Genomic DNA, 24,171 nt, shown 5'->3' on the forward strand with positions numbered 1-24,171 from the left:
GATCGACCGGCCAGCTGCTGGCAGCTCCACTGTTTCCGCCGGCGACACGAGCCGAACCCTCCTCCGCCGCCGCCCCCGTGCCGACGCCGCCCGGCGACGGGCAGCGGCGCCAACCCGCACCTGACGAGACGATTCGCTCCCCTGCGCCGCCGTGTCACGGCCGGCGAGCAGGTCCTGCCGCCCACCTCCGCCGCGCTCCACGTGCGCGCCTCGCCCACGTGTACAAGAGCCCCTCCCCTTGTCGCCGACGAGCGGGCCCCGCGGCCCCGCCACCATCGCCGAACACGCCAGCGATCGGGTGACGCGGCAGCCGGGCGGGCCCACCGCCCACCCACCACATCGCGCCTGGATCCCGAGCTAATCCTGAGCCCGCCTATATATAGCCCGCCCCGAACGCCTCGCCGAGACACCGCCACCGAAAGGGCAGACAGCCAGCAGTTGAACTCCGCGGCGCTCTGCTTCCCCTCAAGGAGAAAGCTCCGCGCTCTGCTCGAAAGGCTCTGCCTACCTACCTACCTCTCACGCGCGAGTTCGAATCCGGGAGCCATGGGCGGCGGCGGCGCGGGGGCGAACGGCGGAGGGTCGGCGGCGGGGGCGCGGGTGCCGGTGCCGGTGCCGCCGGCGCGGCCGTTTCTGGACACGTTCCGGGCGAACCTCAAGGAGACCTTCTTCCCAGACGACCCGTTCCGGTCCGTGGTGCGGGAGCGCGGGGCGGCGCGGCGGACGCTGGCGGCGCTGCGCTACTTCTTCCCGTTCCTCGAGTGGGCGCCGGCCTACACGCTGGGCGCCTTCAGGGCCGACCTCGTCGCCGGCATCACCATCGCCAGCCTCGCCATCCCGCAGGGCATCAGCTACGCCAAGCTCGCCAACCTGCCGCCCATCCTCGGCCTTTGTAAGCCGCAGCTGCTGCCATTCATAGATTTGATTAGTGTTCGTGCATCGCATTGGGCTGACGACCGGCTACTACTGCTTGCTTTCGCTGTTGCAGACTCGAGCTTCGTGCCGCCGCTGGTGTACGCGCTGATGGGGAGCTCCAGGGACCTGGCCGTGGGGACCGTGGCGGTGGCGTCGCTGCTCATCGGCTCCATGCTCGGCAGCGAGGTGTCCCCGACGGAGAACCCGGCTCTGTACCTGCACCTCGCCTTGACTGCCACCTTCTTCGCCGGCGTCTTCCAGGCCTCGCTCGGCCTCCTCAGGTATATATCATGGCGTACTGGACTATGGGCCTCTCAGTCTCAAGGAAGATTTAGCTCCGATCCCTTTAGCTTATTATTAGTAAAAGCTTAGCTCCAAGAGCAGTTGGTAAAAAAAAAAGAGCAGTTGGTAAAAAAGGCGAGAAAAAAATTGATGGAAAAAAGGCAAAAAATTAAAAGTGAAGTAGCTAGCTAGCTTGTTCAGAGACAGCTTCAAGAGTAACCAACCATTCTAGTACCACTATCACTCTGTCTGAGTAAACTATAGGCCATGTTTAGTTCTTTACATGTAAACGCAAAAACGCTGTAAACGCATTATTTTATAACAGAATCTTGCTAATTTGAAGTACTAAATGAAGTCTATTTACAAAACTTTTTGCATGGATGGGCTGTAAATCGCGAGACGAATCTAATGAGCCTACTTAATCCATAATTTGCAACAGCAATGCTACAGTAACCATCCGCTAATTATTGATTAAACATGGATTAATTAGCATCATTAGATTCGTCTCGCGATTTACAACCCATCTATGCAAAAAGTTTTGCAAATAGACTTCATTTAGTACTTCGAATGACCAAGATTCCTTGGCAAATTTTTTTTGCAAAATGAATTAAACAGACCCATAGTTAATTAACTGATGGTATGGTAGGTTCTTCAGCAAGACTAGAAATTTAGGGCGTGCTAATAGGCTTTTAGGTGAAACCAAACAACTGCAGACTAATTAATCGCGTGATGGGCTTGCAACAACACCAGGTTGGGCTTCATCGTGGACTTCCTGTCGCACGCGACGATCGTGGGGTTCATGGGCGGCGCGGCCACGGTGGTGTGCCTCCAGCAGCTCAAGGGCATCCTGGGCCTCGAGCACTTCACCACCTCCACCGACGTCGTCTCCGTCATGGACTCCGTCTTCTCCCAGACTCACCAGGTACTTATCACTACACGCCGCTAGCCGATCATCGATCGCCTAGTTGCTTATTAATAAGCAATCAGCTACCGGACAATTAAGCAGCTGTACAATTAAGCACGCACAGTACACGGATGGACCACGCACCACGCGTGTGTGGCTATGTGCACGACACGCCGTTGCCGGCGACGGCGGCGGCGCAGGAGCTTCTGGAGCTAGCTCTAGCCCTGCAGCAAGCAAGGATTGCGTTGCCGTGGCGTGCATGTCCGGCAAGGTCTCTGCAGAAGGGCCTGCGGCGGAGACAGGGACATGATCGAATGACCCCGGTCAGTGGGTCACTCCTGACCGCCGGTCACCGCGCTTGCTCGCTTGCGGCAGGGCTAGCTCATCGATCAGTGTCACCGGCGACACGATATTGATCTGATCCCCGTCGTTGTCGAGATGCTGATTCGCCTACTAATTTTTTCCGTGTTCCTGACGGTTTGTTCGATTGCAGTGGCGGTGGGAGAGCGTCCTGCTCGGCAGCGGCTTCCTCTTCTTCCTCCTCGTCACCCGCTTCATCGTAAGTGCTGGAGTAATGGCTCCCATTTTTCTCTATTATGGAGCAGACCTCACACACCTTTTTCCCAACTGCGTGGTCCATTCTTGCTCGAGATGAAGAGTTCAAGTCCCTCCTAGTTTCCCCCCCTAAAGTAGTGTGAGGGATATACTAGCATTAACTACTTGGTAGGAAAGGTTAGGCATGACAGTCTTTGGGAAATGCCTGCTGGTCCAATCATACTGAAACGAGCATTGTATGATGACCACAAGAGAGAATCGACTAATCGTAGTGGGAAATTGCGATGACGTATAACTCGAAATGGCCTCTCATGGGAGAATCTTTTAACATAATTGAAGTGGGCTCTAATAGTCTTTCAGAAAGAAAAAAAGAATCTTTTTTTTCTTTCTCTTACTTTATATGCATAATTGAACATGACGTACTGCCTCACTTTGTACTAAGATTGCGACTAGAGATAGCCGGCTTGATGATATTTGGGAGTTGCTTTTATAGTTCTTTAATAATATCATCCCAATCCAACTATCGTACTAGGAGAGATTCAACTCCACCTCTACTGTACTTGGGTAGAGTTAAGATGGATTATTAGTTTAAAAGGGATATGTTGGAGCACTATTTTTGTTCAAACCTCTCAATATGACAGTTGGATTGGGAAATGCGGATCTGCTGGAGATGCTATAAGGTCGGTTTGCCTTATTAGAACGAAGCAGCTAGCTAGCTAGTAATCTATGCAACGTTTCTGAAACAAATATCACGCCTACAACAATGATTGAGAAACAAGTAATCATGTGGTTAAAGAGTACTCCCTCATACCAGTCATTCTAGAAATTCTAAGATATATTAATAAGAAGGTAAAATAATCATGTTTATGATTTATGCTAATAATTATTGGGAAAAGATAAAAGAATATTAGAAAAAGAAAAGATAAAAGAGATCTGCTGGAGTGTATTTTTTTTTCAAGCTCCCCCATTGGGGAATGGCGGATTTGCTGGAGATGCTATAAACTCGGTTTACCTTATTAGGACAAAGTAGCTAGCCAAACAAAATGCTTGGTAATATATGCAATGTTTTGAAGAAATATCTCATCCACAACAATAATTGAGAAACAAGTAATCGTGTGGTTTCAGAGAGAGTAGATAGCAAGATCGGTCCAAGTGAGACTCTAGCCTGGTGAATCCGTGACTACTACTGCAGGTAGCCGTGGTCTCACTCTCACAGGCCTGCTACAAATGCAACAAAGAGGAGTTTGTCATGTCATGACTATCTTTCGAAAAAAAAAATGTCATGACTCGGAGCCACATGCACACATGACTGACATAATAAGGACGCCATCTCGTGACCTGATTTTGGTGGGCGGGCGACAATGGAATCGATCCATCACTCCATCAGGCACTTTCGGATAGCAGCGTTGCAGATGCACCGGCGACGCGATATAATCTGTCTAAGTTTGGCTTCTATCGGACATCTCCCTATCCTGCACATCCTTTTCAACAAAATGAAAAGATTAGCCTGCATAATCCAATTTGACCTCTTTTAATTGATTGCCTTTGCGTCTGAAAAACAAGAACACCCCGTGTCGTGTTCAAGATGCTAATGATAGAGGAGGCACAAAGTTTGACTCAGGCTTAGAACTTAGTACTCCCTCAGTTCCAAATTATAGGTCGTTTGACTTTTTTACTATAAATTTGACCACTTATCTTATTTAAAAATTTGTACAAAATATTATTTATTTTGTTGTGATTTGCTTTATCAATATAAGTTTTTCAAAAATAACTTAAATTTAACTATATTTATATAAACTTTTTAAATAAGACGAATGATCAAATTTAGCGTCAAAAAATCAAGCGACCTAAGAAGGGAGGGAGCAGGAATTAGGACCCGTGTCCGTGCGGCTACAGGGAGGCCGTTGCATGATTGCATGGCATACGCAGCAGCTTTTGCTAGAAAGAGCTTTTGACTTCCTTGTGCATCAGTTTCGAAGATCCATGTTCATGGGTTGTGAAAAAGAATGAGCAATAATTGCAAAAGGCCAATGTCCACCACCAAACTGTATTTTAGTGTAGCAACTTTTTCATATATATAAGAACCGTCAGAGAAAAACCACCTTGGAGAAAATTGGACCCCTCTATATTGTCGCAATCAGAAGTTGTTCTTAGAATTAGGAAGTATGTATTATTGGCTGACTCGGCCAAGTTTTAGTGTATATAAGAACCGTCAGAGAAAAGCCACCTTGGAGAAAATTGGACCCCTCTATATTGTGGCAATCAGAAGTTGTTCTTAGAATTAGGTAGTATGTATTATTGGCTGATTCGGCCAAGTTTCCCAATCGTCTTGTTCCTTCTTTGGCGTAATTAATAAGTTACTTACAAAATTAAAAATAGGACTTTCAAGCAATGTTTTTAAGTCGTCCGCAATTAGTCGTGACTAATCACCCTTATCGGTCAGCCGCTACCGATAAGGGCCACCGACTCGATTACCTCGACTAGAACTCTAGTCGTCTGACTAATAGTCGACTAACCACAATTAGTCATCCTATTAGCATGTGAACGACTAGTTTTAGTAGACAGCAACTTTTTGCCAGGACAATTTTTGGGCTGGTGATTTGTTATTTCAGCAGCAACAACTTGCCAACCTGATTTTTTGTGTTTGGATACTTTGGAGTTTTGATTCTGCAGCAATATTTTTTCTGACGGTCGGTGTATCTCCTCTATCTTGCTGTTGTTTTCGCTCTAGTTTAGTGCTCTTTTGATCTAATTCACAAATTAAAACTCATAAATTACATAGTTAGTGACCATCTAAGTATCTGACCATCAACATTATATTAATATATACTTTAAATAACATACTATATGGAATATAGATCCTATATGTACAGTAAAGATCATAGAATATACAGGACTAGACTCGACTAATCGAGCTGGTCGACGACTAATCGCGACTAATCATCTTATCGGTGGTCTTACGACTAGGTTCGATAATACGATTTGAAAACATTGCTTTCAAGTGTACAGTAGTGAAATTTAATGTAATCTTGTTTTGACAGAGCAAGAGGCGGCCCAAACTATTCTGGATATCCGCGGCGGCGCCACTGACTTCGGTCATCCTTGGGAGTGTCCTGGTGTACCTCACTCATGCTGAAAACCATGGCATCCAAGTGGTGAGCACAAATTCTGAATTCTGTCCGATACAAGCATGGCATGGTCGACAAAAAAAATACATTAACATCTAGGCACCATATCCTATGAAAACCAACACTCTTGTGCAAATTTTGGAAACCTCAATCAAGACCACATGATCCTCATTTAAAGGATATGGGCAAAGGTGGGTTATTTTAGCACTTAACCCCCACTCATCCCACCATAACCCCAGTTTTTGCAAATCACCCCCAAGACAAGCCTGCACCGATTCGTTCAGACCCACATCGGAGATGCACCTGGCCCGGCGCCGGCAGCGCGAAGCGGAGCAGGCGGACGTTGCGGGACAGCTCCTTCCTGCCGACGAGGCGGCAGGGGACCTTCTCGCGCGGGTTGGAGAGCGCGACGGGCGCCGGCGGCGGGGACCTTCAGATCACGGCGGTGTCCGGGCTGTCGCTGCCATCACCGGCGCCGACGAGCTCGCCGATGCGGTAGGCGGCGAGGAGCGCCTTGGCCATATCGGAGTGGATGACATCGAATTCCTCGGTGCAGTCGGCGCCGGCGTTGATGAGGACGCTGTCAGCGCCGCCGGGGTGGTCCTTGAGGTACGCGCTGCAATCGTAGACGTCGCCGTGGACGACGATCCACGCCGAGTCCTGCGACGCGTGCTCGCGCACCTCGGCCATGGTGATGAACTTGCTGGCGGCATTACTGGTGGTGGTGTCCGCCAGTGTCGCCGCGGACGTGCTCCGGTGGATCCCCGGTGGCGGCGGCGGCCTCCGCGACCTCAAGGTGCTTCTGCCGCGCCATCCACCCGCCCGGCTGCACCGTCTTGGAGGCGCACGGGCCGTCGTGGAGTCGTGGAGCCGCGAGACGCGGCCGGCGGCGCGAGACACATGCGGCGGCGTGAGACGAGGGCGGCGAGCCGAACTCATTTTGAAGCTCCTCCGGCCAGACGACTCCCCGGAGACCTCCCTTGGCAGCGACCAGCGGCAGCCCTATCGAGCTTCAAACCCCAGAGGAGGGCGGCGGCCGATCGGGAGGAGGGCAGCGGCCGTTCGGGAGGAGGGCAACGGGGGGATTTGCATAATTTTGGGATTAGGAGGGATTAGTGGGGGTTATGTGCTAAAACAACCCACCTCTTCTCCTAGCCATGGGATGGGCATCATGTGATCCTGATTGTAGTTTCTATAGTTTCCATGAGATGGTCAGTTTGCATAGGATATGTTGCCTAACATCCAGTAGAAATGGTTACTGATCTATGATTCCTTTTCCCTTTCTGCATCATAGATTGGTTACCTGAAGAAGGGTCTGAACCCACCATCAGTGACAAGCCTGCAGTTCTCGCCACCTTACATGATGCTCGCGCTGAAGACCGGCATCATCACCGGCGTCATTGCCCTCGCTGTAGGGCTACTATCCCTGTATCACCGCTAGTTACATGTCTGCAAAAGTTTCATCGATAGCCCAAGTACTTACAGTGGTTTGCTTGTACTGTCAAATGCAGGAAGGCATTGCAGTAGGGAGGAGCTTCGCCATGTTCAAGAACTACAACATTGATGGCAACAAGGAGATGATCGCCATCGGAACGATGAACATCGTCGGATCATTCACATCCTGCTACCTCACCACCGGTAATTTTCCGGTGCTAGATTCAGTCAGAAAGTATGAAACAAAGCAAGTACAGGATTCAGAAAACCTTGTTGCTAATAAAACCATCTCCATGATGGTGTGAATGCGGCAGGTCCGTTCTCGCGGTCCGCCGTGAACTACAACGCCGGGTGCAAGACGGCCATGTCGAACGTGGTCATGTCGCTGGCGGTGATGCTGACGCTGCTGTTCCTGACCCCGCTGTTCCACTACACCCCGCTGGTGGTGCTGTCGGCGATCATCATCTCGGCGATGCTGGGGCTGATCGACTACCAGGGCGCCATCCACCTGTGGCAGGTCGACAAGGTGGACTTCTGCGTCTGCATGGGCGCCTACCTCGGCGTCGTCTTCGGCAGCGTCGAGATCGGCCTGGGCGTCGCGGTCTCCATATCCATCCTCCGGGTGATGCTCTTCATCGCGCGCCCGAGGACGACGATGCTCGGCAACGTTCCCAACACCATGATCTACCGGAGGATGGACCAGTACACCACGGCGCAGACGGTGCCCGGCGTCCTGGTGCTGCGCATCGACGCGCCCATCTACTTCACCAACGCCAGCTACCTGCGAGAGAGGTAAGCAACTGAGGAACTGAAGAAATTAATTAATTAATTAATTAAAGGCGGCTCTGAACGGAGGACAAGGACGATCCGGTGACCTTACTAAACTCGTGTTCTGATGGTCAGGATCTCGCGGTGGATCGACGAGGAGGAAGAGCGCACCCAGGGAAAGGGCGAGATGGGCGTGCAGTACGTTGTCCTTGACATGGGTGGTGAGTTGTCGCCTTTTGCCGTCTGATGAAACTCTGCATCATCAGAAACAAACACCTGAACATTGCATGCATGTTTCTGTGAATGTGTGGCATGAAGCATGGTCTGATGATACACGTATCTGTCTTTCTTGCTGCTGCAGCCGTCGGTAGCATCGACACTAGCGGGACAAGCATGCTGGATGAGCTCAAGAAGACCTTGGAACGAAGGGGCATGCAGGTAAGAGCAAAAGCAATAACACAGTGCACACCTTGTTCTGAACTTGATGAAGAGAGTTCTGAAATGTCATGGGCATGAACCTTGGCTGATTCGTGCCCCTTTTCAGATCGTGCTGGCGAACCCTGGCAGCGAGATCATGAAGAAGCTGGACAGCTCCAAGGTCCTCGAGCTGATCGGGCACGAGTGGATCTTCCCGACGGTGGGGGAGGCCGTGTCGTCGTGCGACTACGTGCTGCACTCGCACAAGCCCGGCGTGGTCATGGACAGTGCGGCAGCCCACGAGAGCATGGTCTGAACGGAGGACGACACGGTGTGTGCAAAATGTAATAGCTAGTTGAGTGAGTCTGACGACACGATCGAGTTGTCAACAAGCAAAGCCGAGATATAAATATGGACACCAGCATCATATCTCGAGTATTGTACACTGGTGCATTGCCAAGGAAACCACAGAAATCCAATCAAATCCGGCCTGCGCAGATGCAAATATGCAACGCTCTGGCTGGTCTCTGGAGGAATTTGAACTCAAAATCAGGAGGAATTCAAACGCAAAATCAGGTGGAATTCAAATGCGAATGCATTGTCGATGAGATTGAAAAAAAAAATCCAATTAGCCATCCATCTTTAAAGTCCATTTTGGCCCAATTAGCTTAAACAATTTGATAGAACTGATTCAACATTTCTATTAAGCATGTTCAACATTTGATGTTCAATTGTTGAAATTGTGAAGATAAAATGTTGAAACTAAAATAACAAAATATTGAAATAGTAGAATTAAAATGTTGAACTCCGCTCCTCCGCCGAGCATCTTCCCAGGCGGTGCCGCAGGCGCAGCGGCCGTCAGGGCCGCGGGCGCGGCGGCGCAGGGCCCTCGAGGAGCCAGCGCGCGGCCGTCGGGGCGGCGCCGCAGGGCCCTCGGGGCGCCAGCGCGCGGCCGTCGGGGCCGCGGGGCGGCGGCGCAGTGCCCACGGGGCGCCAGCGCGCGGCCGTCGGGGCCGCGGGGCGGCGGCGCGGCCACCGGCGGCAGGTGGTGGCGGGCAAGGATAGGGGCGCCGGGCAGTGGGAGAGAGGAGGGAGAAGAATGCGGCGGCCGTCAGGGCTGCGGACGCGGCAGCAAAAGGCCATTGGGGCCACGGGGCTCTGGCGCACAGCCGTCGGGGCTGCAGGGCGGCGGCGCGGCCACCGGCGGCAGGTGGCGGTGGGCGGAGATAGAAGGCGGCGGCGGGCAGTGGGGGGAGGAGGGAGAAGGAAGGAGGAGGTGGGGGGTTAGGGTTTGTGGGGATCAACTGTTATAATTGATTTCTACGAATCTCAAACACTAAAAAAACTTAACCAAAAATCTATCGGAAGATGGATAGAAATCCTGGTTGCTACCTGATAATCTGAACGCTGCTGACCTCCCGCGGACTCCATGTCAATGGGCCTCCACGCCACCTACTGGTTCAATTCGTCCCTGATCTTCAAAGAGGCCCAATAGAGCCCTCCGTCCGATCTAGGTCCATGTGAGCCGTCAGATTTGATCTGAACGGCCCAGATCGGTTTCTTCGGCCGAAACGGTAGTCAGCGCCGAGCCAAAATTGGAGAGGTCCAATGGCGGGCGGCGGCGGCGGCGACCGGCGACGAGGGTTTGCCGTCGGTGGCCCGGCCTTGCAACGCCTCTCGCGTCTCCACACCCCCCTCAATGGGGACCGGGGGCGCCATCACTTGCCACGCGCGTCGCCTCCCTCGCGCCCTAGGCGCTGGTTGCAGAATCGGTAGCGGCCCGCATTCCAAGTACTCTGGTAGTTGCTGGACGGTAAATGGCAGCGGCTGGTTTTACTCATCTCCCATATGCTTCTCGCATTGATTGGTATACATGTCACGTTGAGGAAATAGACAGTGGGATTGGTTCTCCCCCCATATCCATTTGTTAGACATTCAACAGGCTTTGAGTCAGTAGCGACGAAATGGTGATTGCCGCAGGAGGTTGATTAACACTCCCTACTGAATTGGGGAGTGATAATTGCCGCTGCTGCTGAAATCTTGGTAATTCTCCATAGCTCTTCTTCTAGAGTTTAGTTGCTTTCTCTGCAGAGGTTGGTATTTTCATGCAGGAAGGAAAATGCATTTATATATTTTCCTTAATTCCTAGTGTTTTTTTTCATCCCTGGATGTAGGAACTAGGAAATTCATCGTGTTGTAAGAGCAAGTTAGCTTGGTATTCCATGATGTCTCAGAATTCAACTACGCCTAGTCTTCTGTAGGGATCACAGTTAGTAAAGCGGTGTCCTATTCATGGTTATTTTTCAGTGCTTAATTGAGTATCAAGGACAGCACCAATCAAGTGATTACACGATGATTCCTTATTTCTGTCCCCTGCAGACAAGCTCGTATACTCAGAAATTTTGTCTCAGCAAATTGACCAAGTCGCTTACATTTTTTTGGACAGGCTCTTATTGTTCTTTGTTTTATCCTCACAATTAAGTTAGGACTGTTGCTGGGAGCTTTGTGATCTTTTCATACAACACTTGCTAGGGTGCAATAAGCTCTCAAATGCATGATTTCCTTGAATCTACTCAATCCTGCCTCGCAAATTTGAAGATTATATACTCCTCAATAAATTTGCATTTGATCCAACTATGTTCTTCACTAACCACTTTGTCAGTCTGAGTGAAGTGTGTTTCTGGGAAGATATTTTGCTATTCCCTTCCAACTGTCAACAATCTTGTACTTCATCATATATCAGTGAATATTAGCTGCGATACATGACAAATTGTTGTGAACAGAAGATTATTGCTTAGAAAGTACATTATTCATGTACAACTTCAGAGGTCAACAATTGTCATTTGTCTTATGGATCTCTTGGATTTTTCTTTAAGAAGCATCATCCGTATCCACAGGACTCTCAGCACCTTCTGTGAGGACAGTTGCTTGGCTTATCTCTGTTTGGAAAAACAAATTGGAGGTTCGACGTCTACCTTGGACCAATCTCAGCTCTCCAGGGCCGATCTGATGGTTGATAGCGAGGGTGGCATCTGGCCTTGTGCTCACAGAATATTGGCATCTAATCTTTTTCAGGCAAGATTGTGCTCATATCTTATTAGCACAGATTCACAATGAAATTTCTCCCAGTATCATAGATCCCCATGTTATGTATGATAGTCTGTTTTTTAAGTTTAACCTACTTTTAGTGTGCTGACTACTGTTGTAGTGATGTTAAAAATTGTGAATGACAACAATTCGTTTTATGAACTCAGGTTATCTCAAGCTTCAAAGGCGGCAAATCCTTGTTGTGCATTTGGGAATCAAATCTTTCCACTCTCTTTCACAAGATCGCTGCGGTTCAGAGACATGATTTCTGGTCAGTTGTCCATGCTATAACAGGTCAGGTTTGTTACAATGCTACTATTCATGTGGTCCTGGATCTTGATCACGCGCGACATATGTAACTAGTCCTTGCGTACATTGCTTCTTGCAGGCTTGGTTTTCTCTTTTAAGCAGGAGCATGGCAACTGCAGAAGTTGGATGGACCACTCGAGACGTTTTTCTTTGGAAGGTTCAGAGATGGCAAGAATCCAGCCCTCGCGTGGCTGTACGTGTGCAGAAGCACTTTAGGTGAGGAAAGACTGTCGCCTGGCCTCTTACTACATTACTCGGATTTGACAACTTTAGTTTTTGGTTTTTCTTCTCATTGCAGCAGCTTGATATTTTGCTAGGACAATTTCTACCGTGTGCATTTGGTATGGGCCTTACCAGGTGTGCTCATAGGTTACGGTTACAAATTGAAATAATATTCATAGACAGACTCAGAGAGTTCATATAACAGTTTTTTGTTCTTTCTGTGTAAGCGATTCTAGCTTTTGTGGCTTACAAATCCCGTAGGTTTATGCAGCATCATAACTGTAGGAACCGACTGCTATAAGGTCTGCTAGTTATTATGTATTGAAATATCATGTTCTTTTACTGTTAGAATTAAATGGGGGTGATGAGAGTATACATGCTGTAAAGGGCATAGTACATTAGTACATGCTACACTTTGGCCTTTCATGGCACGCTCATGTCGCCATGAACTGTGGGCCAGATTCCAAGGTTTTATCAATGATGGTCATTTGATGCGTTTATCAATACTGGGCCACTGGGGGGGGGTGCAGTTGGAGAGAGATCCTTTTACAACAACAGAAACGGTGTATGCAGTTTTTTTTTTAAAAAAGAAATGGTGTATGCAGGGTAATGCAGAGGTAGAGAGAGAAATGGAGCTGTACGGATTGGGACAAAAGGGTGGAATGGCAGCAGAGACCAGAGAGTGACAGAGTGTGCGACTGTGTGTGCATGGGAAAAGGATAGTGTGCATGACTTGCTTGGGTTTAAATGGAGAGAGAGTATGTGGTAGATTGATGAACAATAGCAACTATGCAACTATTCTCACTTCAAAGAGGCTTTGGAGTTGTCCTCCGTGTACATCCCTATCAACTAGAGGCTTTCAGACCATGACACGAGGGAAATGTGTTAGGGAGGGATTGAAAGGGAGATGTTCTTCACTTAAACCTAGCTAGCTTAGCTGTGGAAGAAATGGCGTACACTTTTGTGCAAAGAATATAACAGGTATACAGCAGTATGTCAATCATTTGAAGTATGTTGCTCAATTTTTCCTGCTCCTACCTTACTGACTTCCTCTGTTACCGTTAGCCAGAGAGAGGGAGAGGGAGGGAGGGAGGGAGGGAGAGAGAGAGAGAGAGAGAGAGAGAGAGAGAGAGAGAGAGAGAGAGAGAGAGAGAGAGAGAGAGAGAGAGAGAGAGAGAGAGAGAGAGAGAGAGAGAGAGAGAGAGAGAGAGAGAGAGAGAGAGAGAGAGAGAGAGAGAGAGAGAGAGAGAGAGAGAGCTAAATGAGGGCCTGCAAAGCTGAAAAAGCAAAAGCCAAAGAAGAGCACTTTGGCCAAAGCATGGAACGAGGATCCTGTTTTGACTGACTCCACAGTTCACAGGGGACACCTTCCCATTTCTTGGTTTCTATTTCAGCAATTTAGCGCGCTTTAAATTAGTATGGAGTACTTCCTTTGAGGTTTAGGCAGGTTCTGCAGCGTGCTATTTCTGCTACCCCTGTTTTCTAGATTTTATTCAATTCTACCATCCATTAACAAGAATCGTGCTCATAAACTACAGTTTAGCACTCCTAAAAACTTACTAGAATTTAAAAATTGGCTATCATATGTAAAATCATTATCTGTACTGCTAACATATTAAGCATTCAGTTTGGAATTTTCATTGTTTTATACAAATATAGCGAGTGTACGGATTGTGTTCGATGACCTAGTTATATTATGAGAGCAGAAATCTTGTCAGAATTACTGCATTCTTTCTGAGTTTAACCAATGTGAATGCCTCAGCGATGAATAAGGATGATGTAGGGATTCCCATTTCTGGAGATTAGGGAAGAACATGCGTACCCAAGATGGCCTTTATAGCTAATCTAGACCCTGAAACCTGCTTTGCCCTGCCATTATCCTGACACATGTACTCTATGCAGTCAATCATTTCAAGCTTAATGCCCCTAATCTCCTAGATAGGTTAGTGCAAGTGCCCTCTTGTGCTGTTTCTAGTTTGAACACAAGGCTCTATGGAGTTCTCTAACAATATAATTTGCTGAGTGGGGCTACCAATCAGTTGCACAGCTTGCAGGGCTAGTAGTTCCCATGTTCTTATTCTTGGTCAAGTCTGCTCTCAACTCAAGAAGATTGGCCCTGTCTTGGGGAAGGGAGCAAATATGCACAACAACTAGCCAAGAATGTACTTTTTGATTGATTAATCAACCTAGCCACTAGTCTAATCACAGATTGTACCCATGCTTAGGGCTGTCCTAAGTGACCATTTAAAAAGTGACCATCTTTTCCACCCACTCGTGCAATATCTTCTATGACAGTGGGACCATGAATTCAGACATTCAGTGTGCCATATATACCTGGCTTGTAGGCATGTAGATGTAGCATTGGTATATACTACACCGCATAATATATGGTTTGCATTGTACATATGAATCTAGTGTGTACACAGTTGTTAAAGAAAAAAGCTGTTTGCTTTGCCATGATTGGGGCAGTAAGTATCCTGTTGGCAGCATGCTATTTAACTCATGATCAGTATGTACTTGGAAGGGAGAAATAAATAACAAATCTACTCCCAGGTCTACTTTCTCCGAGCTGCCATACACCCGTGGGAATTCTGGGATAAACTAATCAGAAAGGATGGGGCTTTGCACAGCTTTTGACGGAGGTAACCCTGGTCGTAATCTCTTGGTTCCAGGATTATGATGCTAATTGTTAATTATTGGCTGGCTCAGAGATCGGACGGATTGGCCACTTCTGGTAAGACCCTCCAACCATCTGAGCAGATGATCATTGAAAATGGATGTCACGTGATTGGCACAAAGGTTTTGCTGTCCTCTTCTCAAGATAATGCTTGTCATTTATTTTGTTATATCCAATTACTGGTTGATCTCATGCTCAGTTTTCAAGAAACTACTGTGCTAAATTTGATAGTACCATGTTTATGAACAAAGTTGTGAAATAATTGCTGCTTTGTTAAAATTCATGATTCATGCCCATTCACGATCCTGAATTCTCTTAGTTTTTTTTTCTACAAGAAAGCCTCACTGCGATTGTTAATACACTGAAACAATATAATGACTGTTTTGGCAGTGTATGAAGAAAGCACATGTGGATGGGGTAAGTAACTTCTGTCCAAGGTGACACCCGAACCTTGTCAGTCAAACTGGGTGCAGAAGAATCAACCTCTGCTGTTTTACTGCAGAGATCAGCTCCCTTATTTCTATGCCCGTACTGAGAGCCCCCGGTCGGTGTCCTTTGGTAAGTACCTTGCAGCTGACTTATTACCCGGTGGAAAGTTGGTCCCAAGTGTTATCTCCTTGCAAGTACCACGACTTACAGCCTCACAAAATAAAAGTCTATACTCTATAGTGCTAACATTTTTACAAAGAGGGTAGTACTACCAAATAGATGTAGCATATAGGTGCAGAGATTTTGCGTCAAGAGGGGTGTATCTTATTCAGTTCATTTCTTTCGATCTCGATCTGATTTGGTTGGTCACAGGTTCTTAGGAAAAAGAAAAGGAAGGATCAGAAAAGAAATTAAGCTCTCCGCTTTTTTTGTTTTCTTTTACCAAGACGATCTGCACTTGATTCTTGAGCACATGAAAAGAAGAGTGAATCGCTTGGACTGAAGGTGCTGACAAGCCCAACATTCCCAGTGAAATCTAGGAAGTAGGGACTAATGTGCAATCACCTCCATTCAGATTCCAGAGTCGCCCTCAAAACTCAAAAGGCACGCACCCAGTGACCCAGGTACTCGCGGAACAAGAGTCCTCCAACATCCCTGTGGCTGTGACCGGTAGCTCCACTCCAAGTAGCCTCACGACACTTGTACCCGTGAAGACCCGGGTAAATGCTGCCCATTTATTTGAACTGAGCTAACAAAAAGTTTCCATGTTAGTTGTTTAAAACAGAACTTTGAATGAAAACATCTCCAATTCCAACTCACACTCTCCTTGCCGTACAAGGGAGTGAGGGATACAAAATCCAGCAGGCCAAAGAGGGAAAGACCAATCACCTCGAGCCGAAGTACCAAAGCATATCAAAAGAAAGGAAGAAAGAAAAACAAACGAAATAGGGGCCGTATCATATCGGCTGCCGAAAAACACAGGGAAAAACGCCTTGGAAGGGAGAAAAGCAGGGAAGGTCTCTGTGAAGCGTGAGCAGCCTCTCCTCTCCCGACTTTATCTTTTCTGCTCCCCCCAACTGCTCTTGGTTTCTTTCTCTGCTGTGGTGCCTGACGAGTGAGCGGCCAGTGGAGGGAGGGATCAAAGGTACACGCCAGCACTGCAGTACTAGTACACTGCTGCACACCATATCCTTTTTAGGGGTGAGCCTCCAGAATACTATAAGTGATACCACATATTTGTATGCATTGCTGTAGGATTTCTTATATCCTTTTTGGGAGAAATAAATTTATTATATTTTATATAAAATAGTGTCAAAACACATTGAAGATATTTTTTTAAAAAATAGTGTACTTATTTGGTGTAGAATTTGGGAGTTAAATGAGTGCAGTACAGTATGCCAATAGCACAATAGCAAGGTGGTTGAGTAAGTGGTCCTTTTTGCTTCATGGAGTCGTCACATGCTAAATTCTGCAGTACTTTTCCCTGGAAGGCTACTGTGCCTGTATGCATTGTTTGCCATTCTACAGTTCTACGTATTTCCCTTCTTGGTTTTGCAAGATCAGCATAAAGCAGAGACTGTCCATCTTATAATAATATTCCTCCACACTTTATGCTCTCCCTGCCTCACACGTACTTAGGCTACTCGCACAATTTTACCTTCAGAGACCCAGGTTTTTGAAGGAGATAGACAGAGCCTTCCAGTCCAGTCTCTCTTCCTTCCTTCCTTCCTCCAACTTTACCTTGCTCTAGCTCTCCCTCCACACATACATGCTCACACAAACATACACATACACACAAGAAGCCCTATGAGGCTGTAGACTAGTGGTAGCGTAGCATCACATTTTGTTCTTCCTCCTTTGCTTCAGGAGCCAGTTAGGACATTGGTGTTACCGGGCTCTTTCCTCCAAACAGAATCCAGATTTTGTTCTCATCCTCAATTCTCTCTCCCTGACCCCCTCCCTCTCTCTTTCCATCAAATCACAAGCTTTGTTTATAGAAAACAAACAGTTGTCTCTGCCTCTGCTTGGCTTCTTCTACCTGCATCGGCCGTCCATTTTTGCAGCAAGCAACAGTCTCTTCGGCTGCATGAGTGTTCCCCGGAGCAACAATGAGAGATGGCAGCAACACCACCAAGAAGAGCAAGGTATCTTCCATTCCTGGACCTTCACTGAGCTCTGCATTCTGAAATTAATTGTTTTGTTTTGTTTCTCCGTGTTTCAATGTCGTGGCGTTCCTTGATGTGTTGCTGTGACTTGCAGCTCTCGTGGTCCAAGAGCTTGGTGAGGAAGTGGTTCAACATCAAGAGCAAGGCCCGTGACTTCCATGCCGACGATGTAGCTGCGGTTGGGAGGACAGGTGCGTATTTCTGTGAGTTCGCTGTGTGTGTTTCTATCAGTGGGCCTGATTGCTCCCCATTGCTCCAACAGTGAGCTTGCCATGTCTTTCTCTGTCTCCTGAAGATCAGTTTTGTTGTTTCTAAAGCTTCTCCTCCGTCCTTGTCTTGTTTCTCTTTTCTTGCCACTCGCAGAAAGCTCCCAACCTTCCAGTTTTCCCAATCTCTTGTTACTAGTTATTTGCCCTGACCGATGGTTTACTGCTTCGATTGCAGGAGGGGCTGATGATGAGTGGAGGGGCAGCAGCTTCACCAGGAGGGAGCCCAGTACAGTCAAGAAGAGCAAGACAGGTGAGGAACTAGCAAAGGCTTCATCATTGTTATCTCGACAGACGCATTTCTGAATAATTCCCTTTGCCGTGGCATGTTGATTCAGAGAGGTCCTCAAGGAGGAGCAATGGGCACTCGAGGAGAGGAAAAATTGACCTTGACGCCGCTGAAGCTACAGTTAGATTGGACTATAGGTACACTTCTGCATTGCAATGTTAGTGCTCATACCCAATCGCATATTTGGACCGTAAATAACTCTTCTTGTTCTTGAAGTAGGATATTTGTTGCTACATGGAATGTTGGTGGCCGTTCCCCACCAAATAACATGAGTCTTGAGGATTGGCTCCATGCTGCACCTCCTGCTGACATCTACGTCCTCGGGTACTTGATACACCTCTGTGTTAGTATCTGAATTCTTGTGATAGTGATTACAAGATAATACTGGATTTGTCAATGCTGTTGTGTTTAGGTTTCAAGAAATCGTCCCGCTGAATGCTGGGAATGTTCTTGGGACAGAGGACAATGGCCCAGCAAGGAGATGGGTGTCTCTGGTCAGGAGGACACTGAATAATTTGCCAGGCACTAGTGGCAATGGGAGCTTCCGGACACCATCTCCGGCACCTAACCCTGTGGTGGAGATAGATGATGACTTTGAGGGTTTGTCATCGAGGCAGAACAATGCGCCATTCTTTCATCGTCGGTCTTTCCAGGCCGGGCTTAGCCGGAGTTTGAGGATGGAGGGTGACATTCTTGCTCCCCAGCCAAGGCTGGAACGCCGGTATAGTGTCTGTGACCGAGCAATCTATGGCCGTAGGCCTAGTGACTATGAGAACACCTGCAGGTGGGGTGGATCATCAGATGATGAGAATAATACTGGAGAGTCACCGAGTACAGTGTATTCACCAATGTCATATGGATATGGTAATGCATCATCTCTGGAAGATAGTCAGAGACGAGCTGGTCATACGAGGTAAGTTTAAGTTCGAAGTTTTCATTCCTGAAGCTTAGTCACTCCTATATTTATGGTATTTAGTTAATTATTTTTGTGGTGTCTGGATGTTCAGATACTGTCTGGTGGCAAGCAAACAAATGGTGGGATTATTTTTGATGATCTGGGCTCGGAAAGACATAAGGGATGACATAAGAAATCTGAAGGTTTCTTGTGTTGGGAGAGGACTGATGGGCTACCTCGGGAATAAGGTTAGTCATAGTGTTCCAATGCTACCTAATCACGTTAATTTTATCGCTTTTCCACTCTACCCTATATGACTTGATCACAAACAAGAAATCTTGCTAGTTTAAATATTCAATGGCAAAAAAATTGTTTTCCAGGGTTCAATTTCGATTAGCATGTCACTGCACCAAACAAGCTTCTGCTTCGTCTGCAGCCACCTGACTTCAGGACAGAAGGAAGGTGATGAGCTGCGGAGGAACTCCGATGTACTGGAAATCATCAGAAAGACCAGGTTTCCAATGGTCTATGGGCAGTATGAACGAACACCAGAAACAATCTTAGAGCATGAGTAAGCAAAGAACCTTACAGTGGACTCATGAAACTCCAAATGCATTTGTTCTGACTTTGGGTCCCTTGCTTTGCCTTACGTTGCAGTCGAATCATCTGGCTCGGGGACCTAAACTACCGAATCGCGCTTTCCTATCGGTCAGTGAAGGCCCTCGTGGAGATGCGCAATTGGAAAGCTTTGCTGGAGAAAGATCAGGTGAGCGCTTGGTTACCCTTCTTGAGCACAATGTGTGCGTGTGTGTAGCGTTGAAGCTCTATAAAGCAGTAAAATTCTTGTGCCAAAGCCCACAGGCAACTCAGTACCTTTAGTCTTGTCCTTCTTTTACTTTATCATGTTACGAGATTTCTGGTAGCTTGGCAAAAGCAAAAGAGCTATTGTTTTCATTATAAAAATGATTTTGAAATAATCTGTGGTCTCAAAGTCATGAAAACTTGACACTTTCAGCTAAGGATGGAGCAAAGATGTGGACGAGTATTTGTTGGGTGGAATGAGGGGAATATATATTTCCCCCCAACATACAAGTACTCAAACAATTCTGACAAGTATGCTGGAGATGACATGAATCAGAAGGAAAAGAGGAGAACTCCTGCATGGTATTTTAGCTGCAGAATTTAGTGCCATTTTTTGTCAGATTTTGTACAGTCAAGTAAATTCAGTAATCTTGTCATGCAGGTGTGATCGTATTTTATGGTATGGAAGAGGCCTTGGTCAACTGTCATACGTACGAGGTGAATCTCGCTTTTCGGACCATAGGCCAGTCTATAGCGTCTTCAGTGCAGAAGTGGAATCAATCAATCATAGCCGGATCCAAAAGATGAGTTGCTCAAGTTCTCAACTGGACATCGAAGAACTGCTGCCGTACTCCTATGGATACACTGACATCAACCCGTATGGATACACTGACCTAAACTTCTACTGAAAGAGTTCAAGGATTTCAGTCTTCAGCATCCTTTGAATGTTGAATCCTATAAGTAGTGATGAAATGGTAGGTCTTGGAGAGCGACTTTGGTTCTTATTTGAAATTTGTATATTGAATTAATGCACTGATAATTTCATAAAAAAAATGCACTGATAATTTCCAATGTCAGGTTGTATTATTGATGACGATGCAAACATTGATGGACCTAAGCTTCAGCGTCTGATAGTTGGTAAGCTCCATTCGATATCATTGTCGATACAGCTGATTCACTAAGCACTTAAGAACTGACTAAATTTAGTAACATTGCATATCTGCGCATTGGACAACTTCAGAAGTGCTGGGATGGTATGCAAGATTTAAGTAAATGGGACAAGGTACGAGTATGACCAGTATCGTGTTAGCAGGGCTACATCTATGGTGCATGAGAGGTCTGACGAGTCACTCAACCCTATTTCCTCTCTTTTGCAGGTGAGGCCATGTTCTGAACTCTGAGCAAAGTTACATACTGCAGCAAGGGGCGTGGTTCCCTGACTTACAGCAAAACAGTTCGTTTTTGGGGCAGACAGTACGATATTCAATCATAAGCTCAGAAGACTTTGGTCACAGCAAAGATACTACTGACACCAACGGCAAGCGTGCACCAGAATATATATTTTTACCTGTACATTGTAGGGCAACATTTTCAGATAATAACGACAAGCAGTCCTTTGCATAGTTTACTTCTCTGTGGTTGTATTAAAGCTGTAAAAAAGGCCCATGAACGCCTGCATTGCTCGTATGATCATTTCCATGGATGGAAAAAGGGTGTGTAGGCCATCATTTCCATGTTTTTTTGTTTTATGAGCATCGTCTGGATCAGTTGAGCTGACAAAAAGGCTACCTGTCACATTTTCACCAGCCGTCGCCCTGCAGGAAAATGTGTTCTACCCCCTCTTTTCACTGTTCCTTTCCTGGCAGGGGCTGTGGGTAAAAAAAATGCTGCTGGAACCTGCAGAGACACCTGTGATATTCTTTTCCGTTTGTGCTGCAACTTTGCAAGTGCAAGAGCACGCCGTGATGAGGTCTAGCGTGGAATGATTTGTCTACTAGTTGGTGTCCATTGCATGGTGGTCAGATTCAGTGCAGCCTGAACATGCATCAGTGGTGCAGACCGTTCCCATTGGGCCTCGCATGTAGGGTGATTCAGTCTTTGGCACCAACTGTTGAACTGCAGAGGAACTAAGGTTTCAGGCACTGTTGTAGCTGTTGAGTTACTGAAGATGCAATCATTTTATATTAACAGATATGGCTCTCCTGAAGCAAATCTTTGTCCACTGAAAAAGTGGGATGGTTGACAACTAGTAACTAACAGATCACGGCGTTGTGACCCCAATGTTTCGACAGGGAAGATGCAGAGTTCTAGTCTGCTTTAACCTCATTTCCTGCCGAAGAACCTGATCGCTTTTTACAATACAGTTATTCTTGATTGGTGTGTTTAGCCCAGCCCTTAACAGACGATAAACCAAGCTAACCCTGAAAGCGCCTCAAAAGGAGAGCGAGTTGGGAGGAAATGACCTTGACAGCCATCTTTCACCTTCTTTTGTGCGGCATTGTGGGTCTGAAACAACTGTAAATTTCACCAAACCTAAGCTGAATCTATCAAGATGTAGGAAACTGTTAACCATCGAATTACCAGTCCATGCATGATCTGTAAACAAATGTGCTGGCCACGTAGTATAAACTTTTTGTTTCTGCGGGGCACGTCCATGTACGTACAGTAGGAGATAGCATGTGTGTGTGTGTGTTGTGTGTGTCCATGTGCCGGGTGAATGTAACAATTGAGGTCCGGGAATAAAAGAATCTCCATGAGCATGGAGCAAAATGGCTGTGCCATCGCGCCCTTTGGGCGTTGAGGTGATTGGTGGAAAAGCGCATAGGCTATGCATGAGAGGACACGACGTGGGAGCCGGCCCTCGCTGGCGCATTCATGCCTTGTTGGTGAAGAAGACTAGAAGAGGAGGAGCTGGCCGGATTTTTGCGTGGGCCCGCCCAACATGTACAAGCAAAGAATGCAATGGTCGTCAAGATTCATTCATGATCCCGGCCGGATTTCTCCCACTCGACGACGATCGGATTCTGCATGCATCCCTGGGGTGATTGTGTTTGCGTCCCGGCCCGGCTAATCATTGGATCGGCCGCTGCAACAGTGCCTCATGAATCATCCATGACTAGACGGCATGCTGCTCTTTTTTGCAGCACGCAACAAACAATGCAATGCAATGCAATTGTGTCTGTGCATATACATGGCAGCTAATTTTGTTCATGTTAAGACCTAGCTAGTGTTCATAGAAAAGAAATGAGAGCTCCAGTTCTTCCTTCAAAAGATGTATGTGATCGAAAAAACATGTAGTAAATCTGTGTGGATAATCGATCCTGGGTAGTGCAGGGATGGATGAGAAGTGAGACGACTGCCTTCCCAACATCGTGGCAGCAACGTGCAAAGAAGCATCAATTGCCTGCGGCCGCCGTTGATGCGGCTCGGATCTCGAGGAGCAGATGATGATGGCTGATGTCATGGCTCTCACCGCCGAGGACCCAGAAAACCATGGCCATCATGTCCACCACCACCTCCACTGGTACTGTCCGGTGCAGGAGAGGAGAGGGGTGTTCGTCGCGTCACGACAGCAACAAGCAATTTATTCGCTCGCTCCGTCCAGAATTAGCAAAGAGTACTGTGCAGCCTTTCATCAACTCCATGGTATGGAAATACTCATCATAGTTTACCTGGATCTGTATGCAGCATGTTATGGGTTCTTGCACACAAGAATACAGGAGAATGCATGTATAGAGAGGGGAAAAAAAAAGATCTGCACTTTTGCCTAGCTCGAACAATCTCTGCGTGCATGGGGGAAACAGGCTTGTTCCTGCTTAAAGTCTAGTAAAGCTCAACGGCTATCATTCAGAGAATCGATGCTTGCACCAGGGCACGACGCGACGATGGAAGTAAAGGGCGGCCTTGCGTTGCACTGTCTTGTCACGCACTAGCTCATACGTGCCATTCAAGCAAACAAGGGGTTATGCATGTTTACTGCGACGTGCTGCAATCATGCCAGGTTGTTGTGTGCGGGTGATAATGCTATAAAACACCACCATGCATGAAGAGACAAGACTGTAAAAAGAGGCAGATAACAATATAGGGTTTGATGAGGGTGATATAGGGCACATCAGCTTGGCAAGATGCATTGGGCCTTAGCAGATTGATCTATGTGTATACCTAGCGGGTGTTTCAATCCAAGTGCTAATGTCTAAATAAAAATGCCAAACTTTAGCACCTGTCCATCCAAACAGGAGTCCTAATAGGGTAGGCTAAACTTTATTATTAGATAAGACCAAGGATATAAGTGCTAATATGTGCTAAAGTTTAGCACTCAATTTTAGCCGATACAAACAGGGGCTTTATACGTGTATGCATATGGTAGATGTGAAAATCATAAGATCGAGGATTGAGATAGCTTTATATTACTCATTTTGCAACCTTTTTCCGTGAGATTACTTGTAATGAACACCATCCTTATTATCAGCATTCTGCCGTGGACATTACATATCTACTAGTTCATAATTGATTGAAAGTCGCGTAAGATTATTGGGAGTTCAATTTAATTTGGAGCATATACACGTGTGAATTTGAAGTTGAGAAACCATCAACAGCCTGCAGGGGAAAGCTAGCACTGAAGAATGAAGATGGGCATCTGCTGCAGGCTGCAGCAGAACTATGGGCATGGGGCACGCCCGCATGCAGCGGCCGGCATGCACTGAATTGAAGTTGAACACAACACATCAAGCTTTGGCTTTGCGAGGAGGAGGCCGGACCCGACGGCAAGTGCAGGAGGAAAGACGGTTGGATTGGAAATGAGCTAGGTGCTGGTGGGACCGTACCGGAAGAGAATCTCTCTCGCTCCT

General features: G+C 47.1%; 2 protein-coding genes across 22 annotated transcripts; both read left to right on the forward strand.

The window, feature by feature from the left end:
- Positions 1–413: 413 nt before the first annotated feature.
- On the forward strand, positions 414–8,955 carry LOC120647234 (sulfate transporter 3.1-like). 2 transcript variants are annotated; one of them, XM_039923925.1, is made up of 11 exons: positions 414–892; positions 989–1,196; positions 1,948–2,119; positions 2,595–2,660; positions 5,698–5,811; positions 7,079–7,195; positions 7,296–7,422; positions 7,533–8,010; positions 8,122–8,207; positions 8,348–8,424; positions 8,531–8,955. In XM_039923925.1, the coding sequence occupies exons 1-11, from the start codon at positions 547–549 to the stop codon at positions 8,717–8,719; spliced, it is 1,980 nt and encodes a 659-aa protein (XP_039779859.1). In that variant the 5' UTR covers positions 414–546; the 3' UTR covers positions 8,720–8,955. The 2 variants fall into 2 exon arrangements, with proteins under 2 accessions (XP_039779859.1, XP_039779860.1); XM_039923926.1 differs by having other exon boundaries at positions 8,358–8,424.
- A 2,702-nt stretch (positions 8,956–11,657) lies between these two features.
- LOC120647235 (type I inositol polyphosphate 5-phosphatase 4-like) lies at positions 11,658–21,066 on the forward strand. 20 transcript variants are annotated; one of them, XM_039923935.1, is made up of 21 exons: positions 11,658–11,784; positions 11,879–12,015; positions 12,098–12,156; positions 14,575–14,663; positions 14,731–14,820; positions 15,089–15,115; positions 15,201–15,256; positions 15,500–17,271; positions 17,387–17,483; positions 17,737–17,811; positions 17,897–17,984; positions 18,064–18,171; positions 18,260–18,760; positions 18,855–18,990; positions 19,123–19,313; positions 19,400–19,508; positions 19,758–19,906; positions 19,986–20,298; positions 20,402–20,461; positions 20,565–20,606; positions 20,701–21,066. In XM_039923935.1, the coding sequence occupies exons 8-18, from the start codon at positions 17,236–17,238 to the stop codon at positions 20,230–20,232; spliced, it is 1,737 nt and encodes a 578-aa protein (XP_039779869.1). In that variant the 5' UTR covers positions 11,658–11,784; positions 11,879–12,015; positions 12,098–12,156; positions 14,575–14,663; positions 14,731–14,820; positions 15,089–15,115; positions 15,201–15,256; positions 15,500–17,235; the 3' UTR covers positions 20,233–20,298; positions 20,402–20,461; positions 20,565–20,606; positions 20,701–21,066. The 20 variants fall into 20 exon arrangements, with proteins under 20 accessions (XP_039779869.1, XP_039779874.1, XP_039779876.1 ...); XM_039923940.1 differs by having other exon boundaries at positions 16,492–17,271; XM_039923942.1 differs by having other exon boundaries at positions 17,191–17,271.
- Positions 21,067–24,171: the final 3,105 nt, after the last annotated feature.

The sequence above is a fragment of the Panicum virgatum genome, chromosome 9K, assembly GCF_016808335.1.
Source record: "Panicum virgatum strain AP13 chromosome 9K, P.virgatum_v5, whole genome shotgun sequence".
In the NCBI taxonomy this organism is placed as follows: domain Eukaryota; kingdom Viridiplantae; phylum Streptophyta; class Magnoliopsida; order Poales; family Poaceae; genus Panicum; species Panicum virgatum.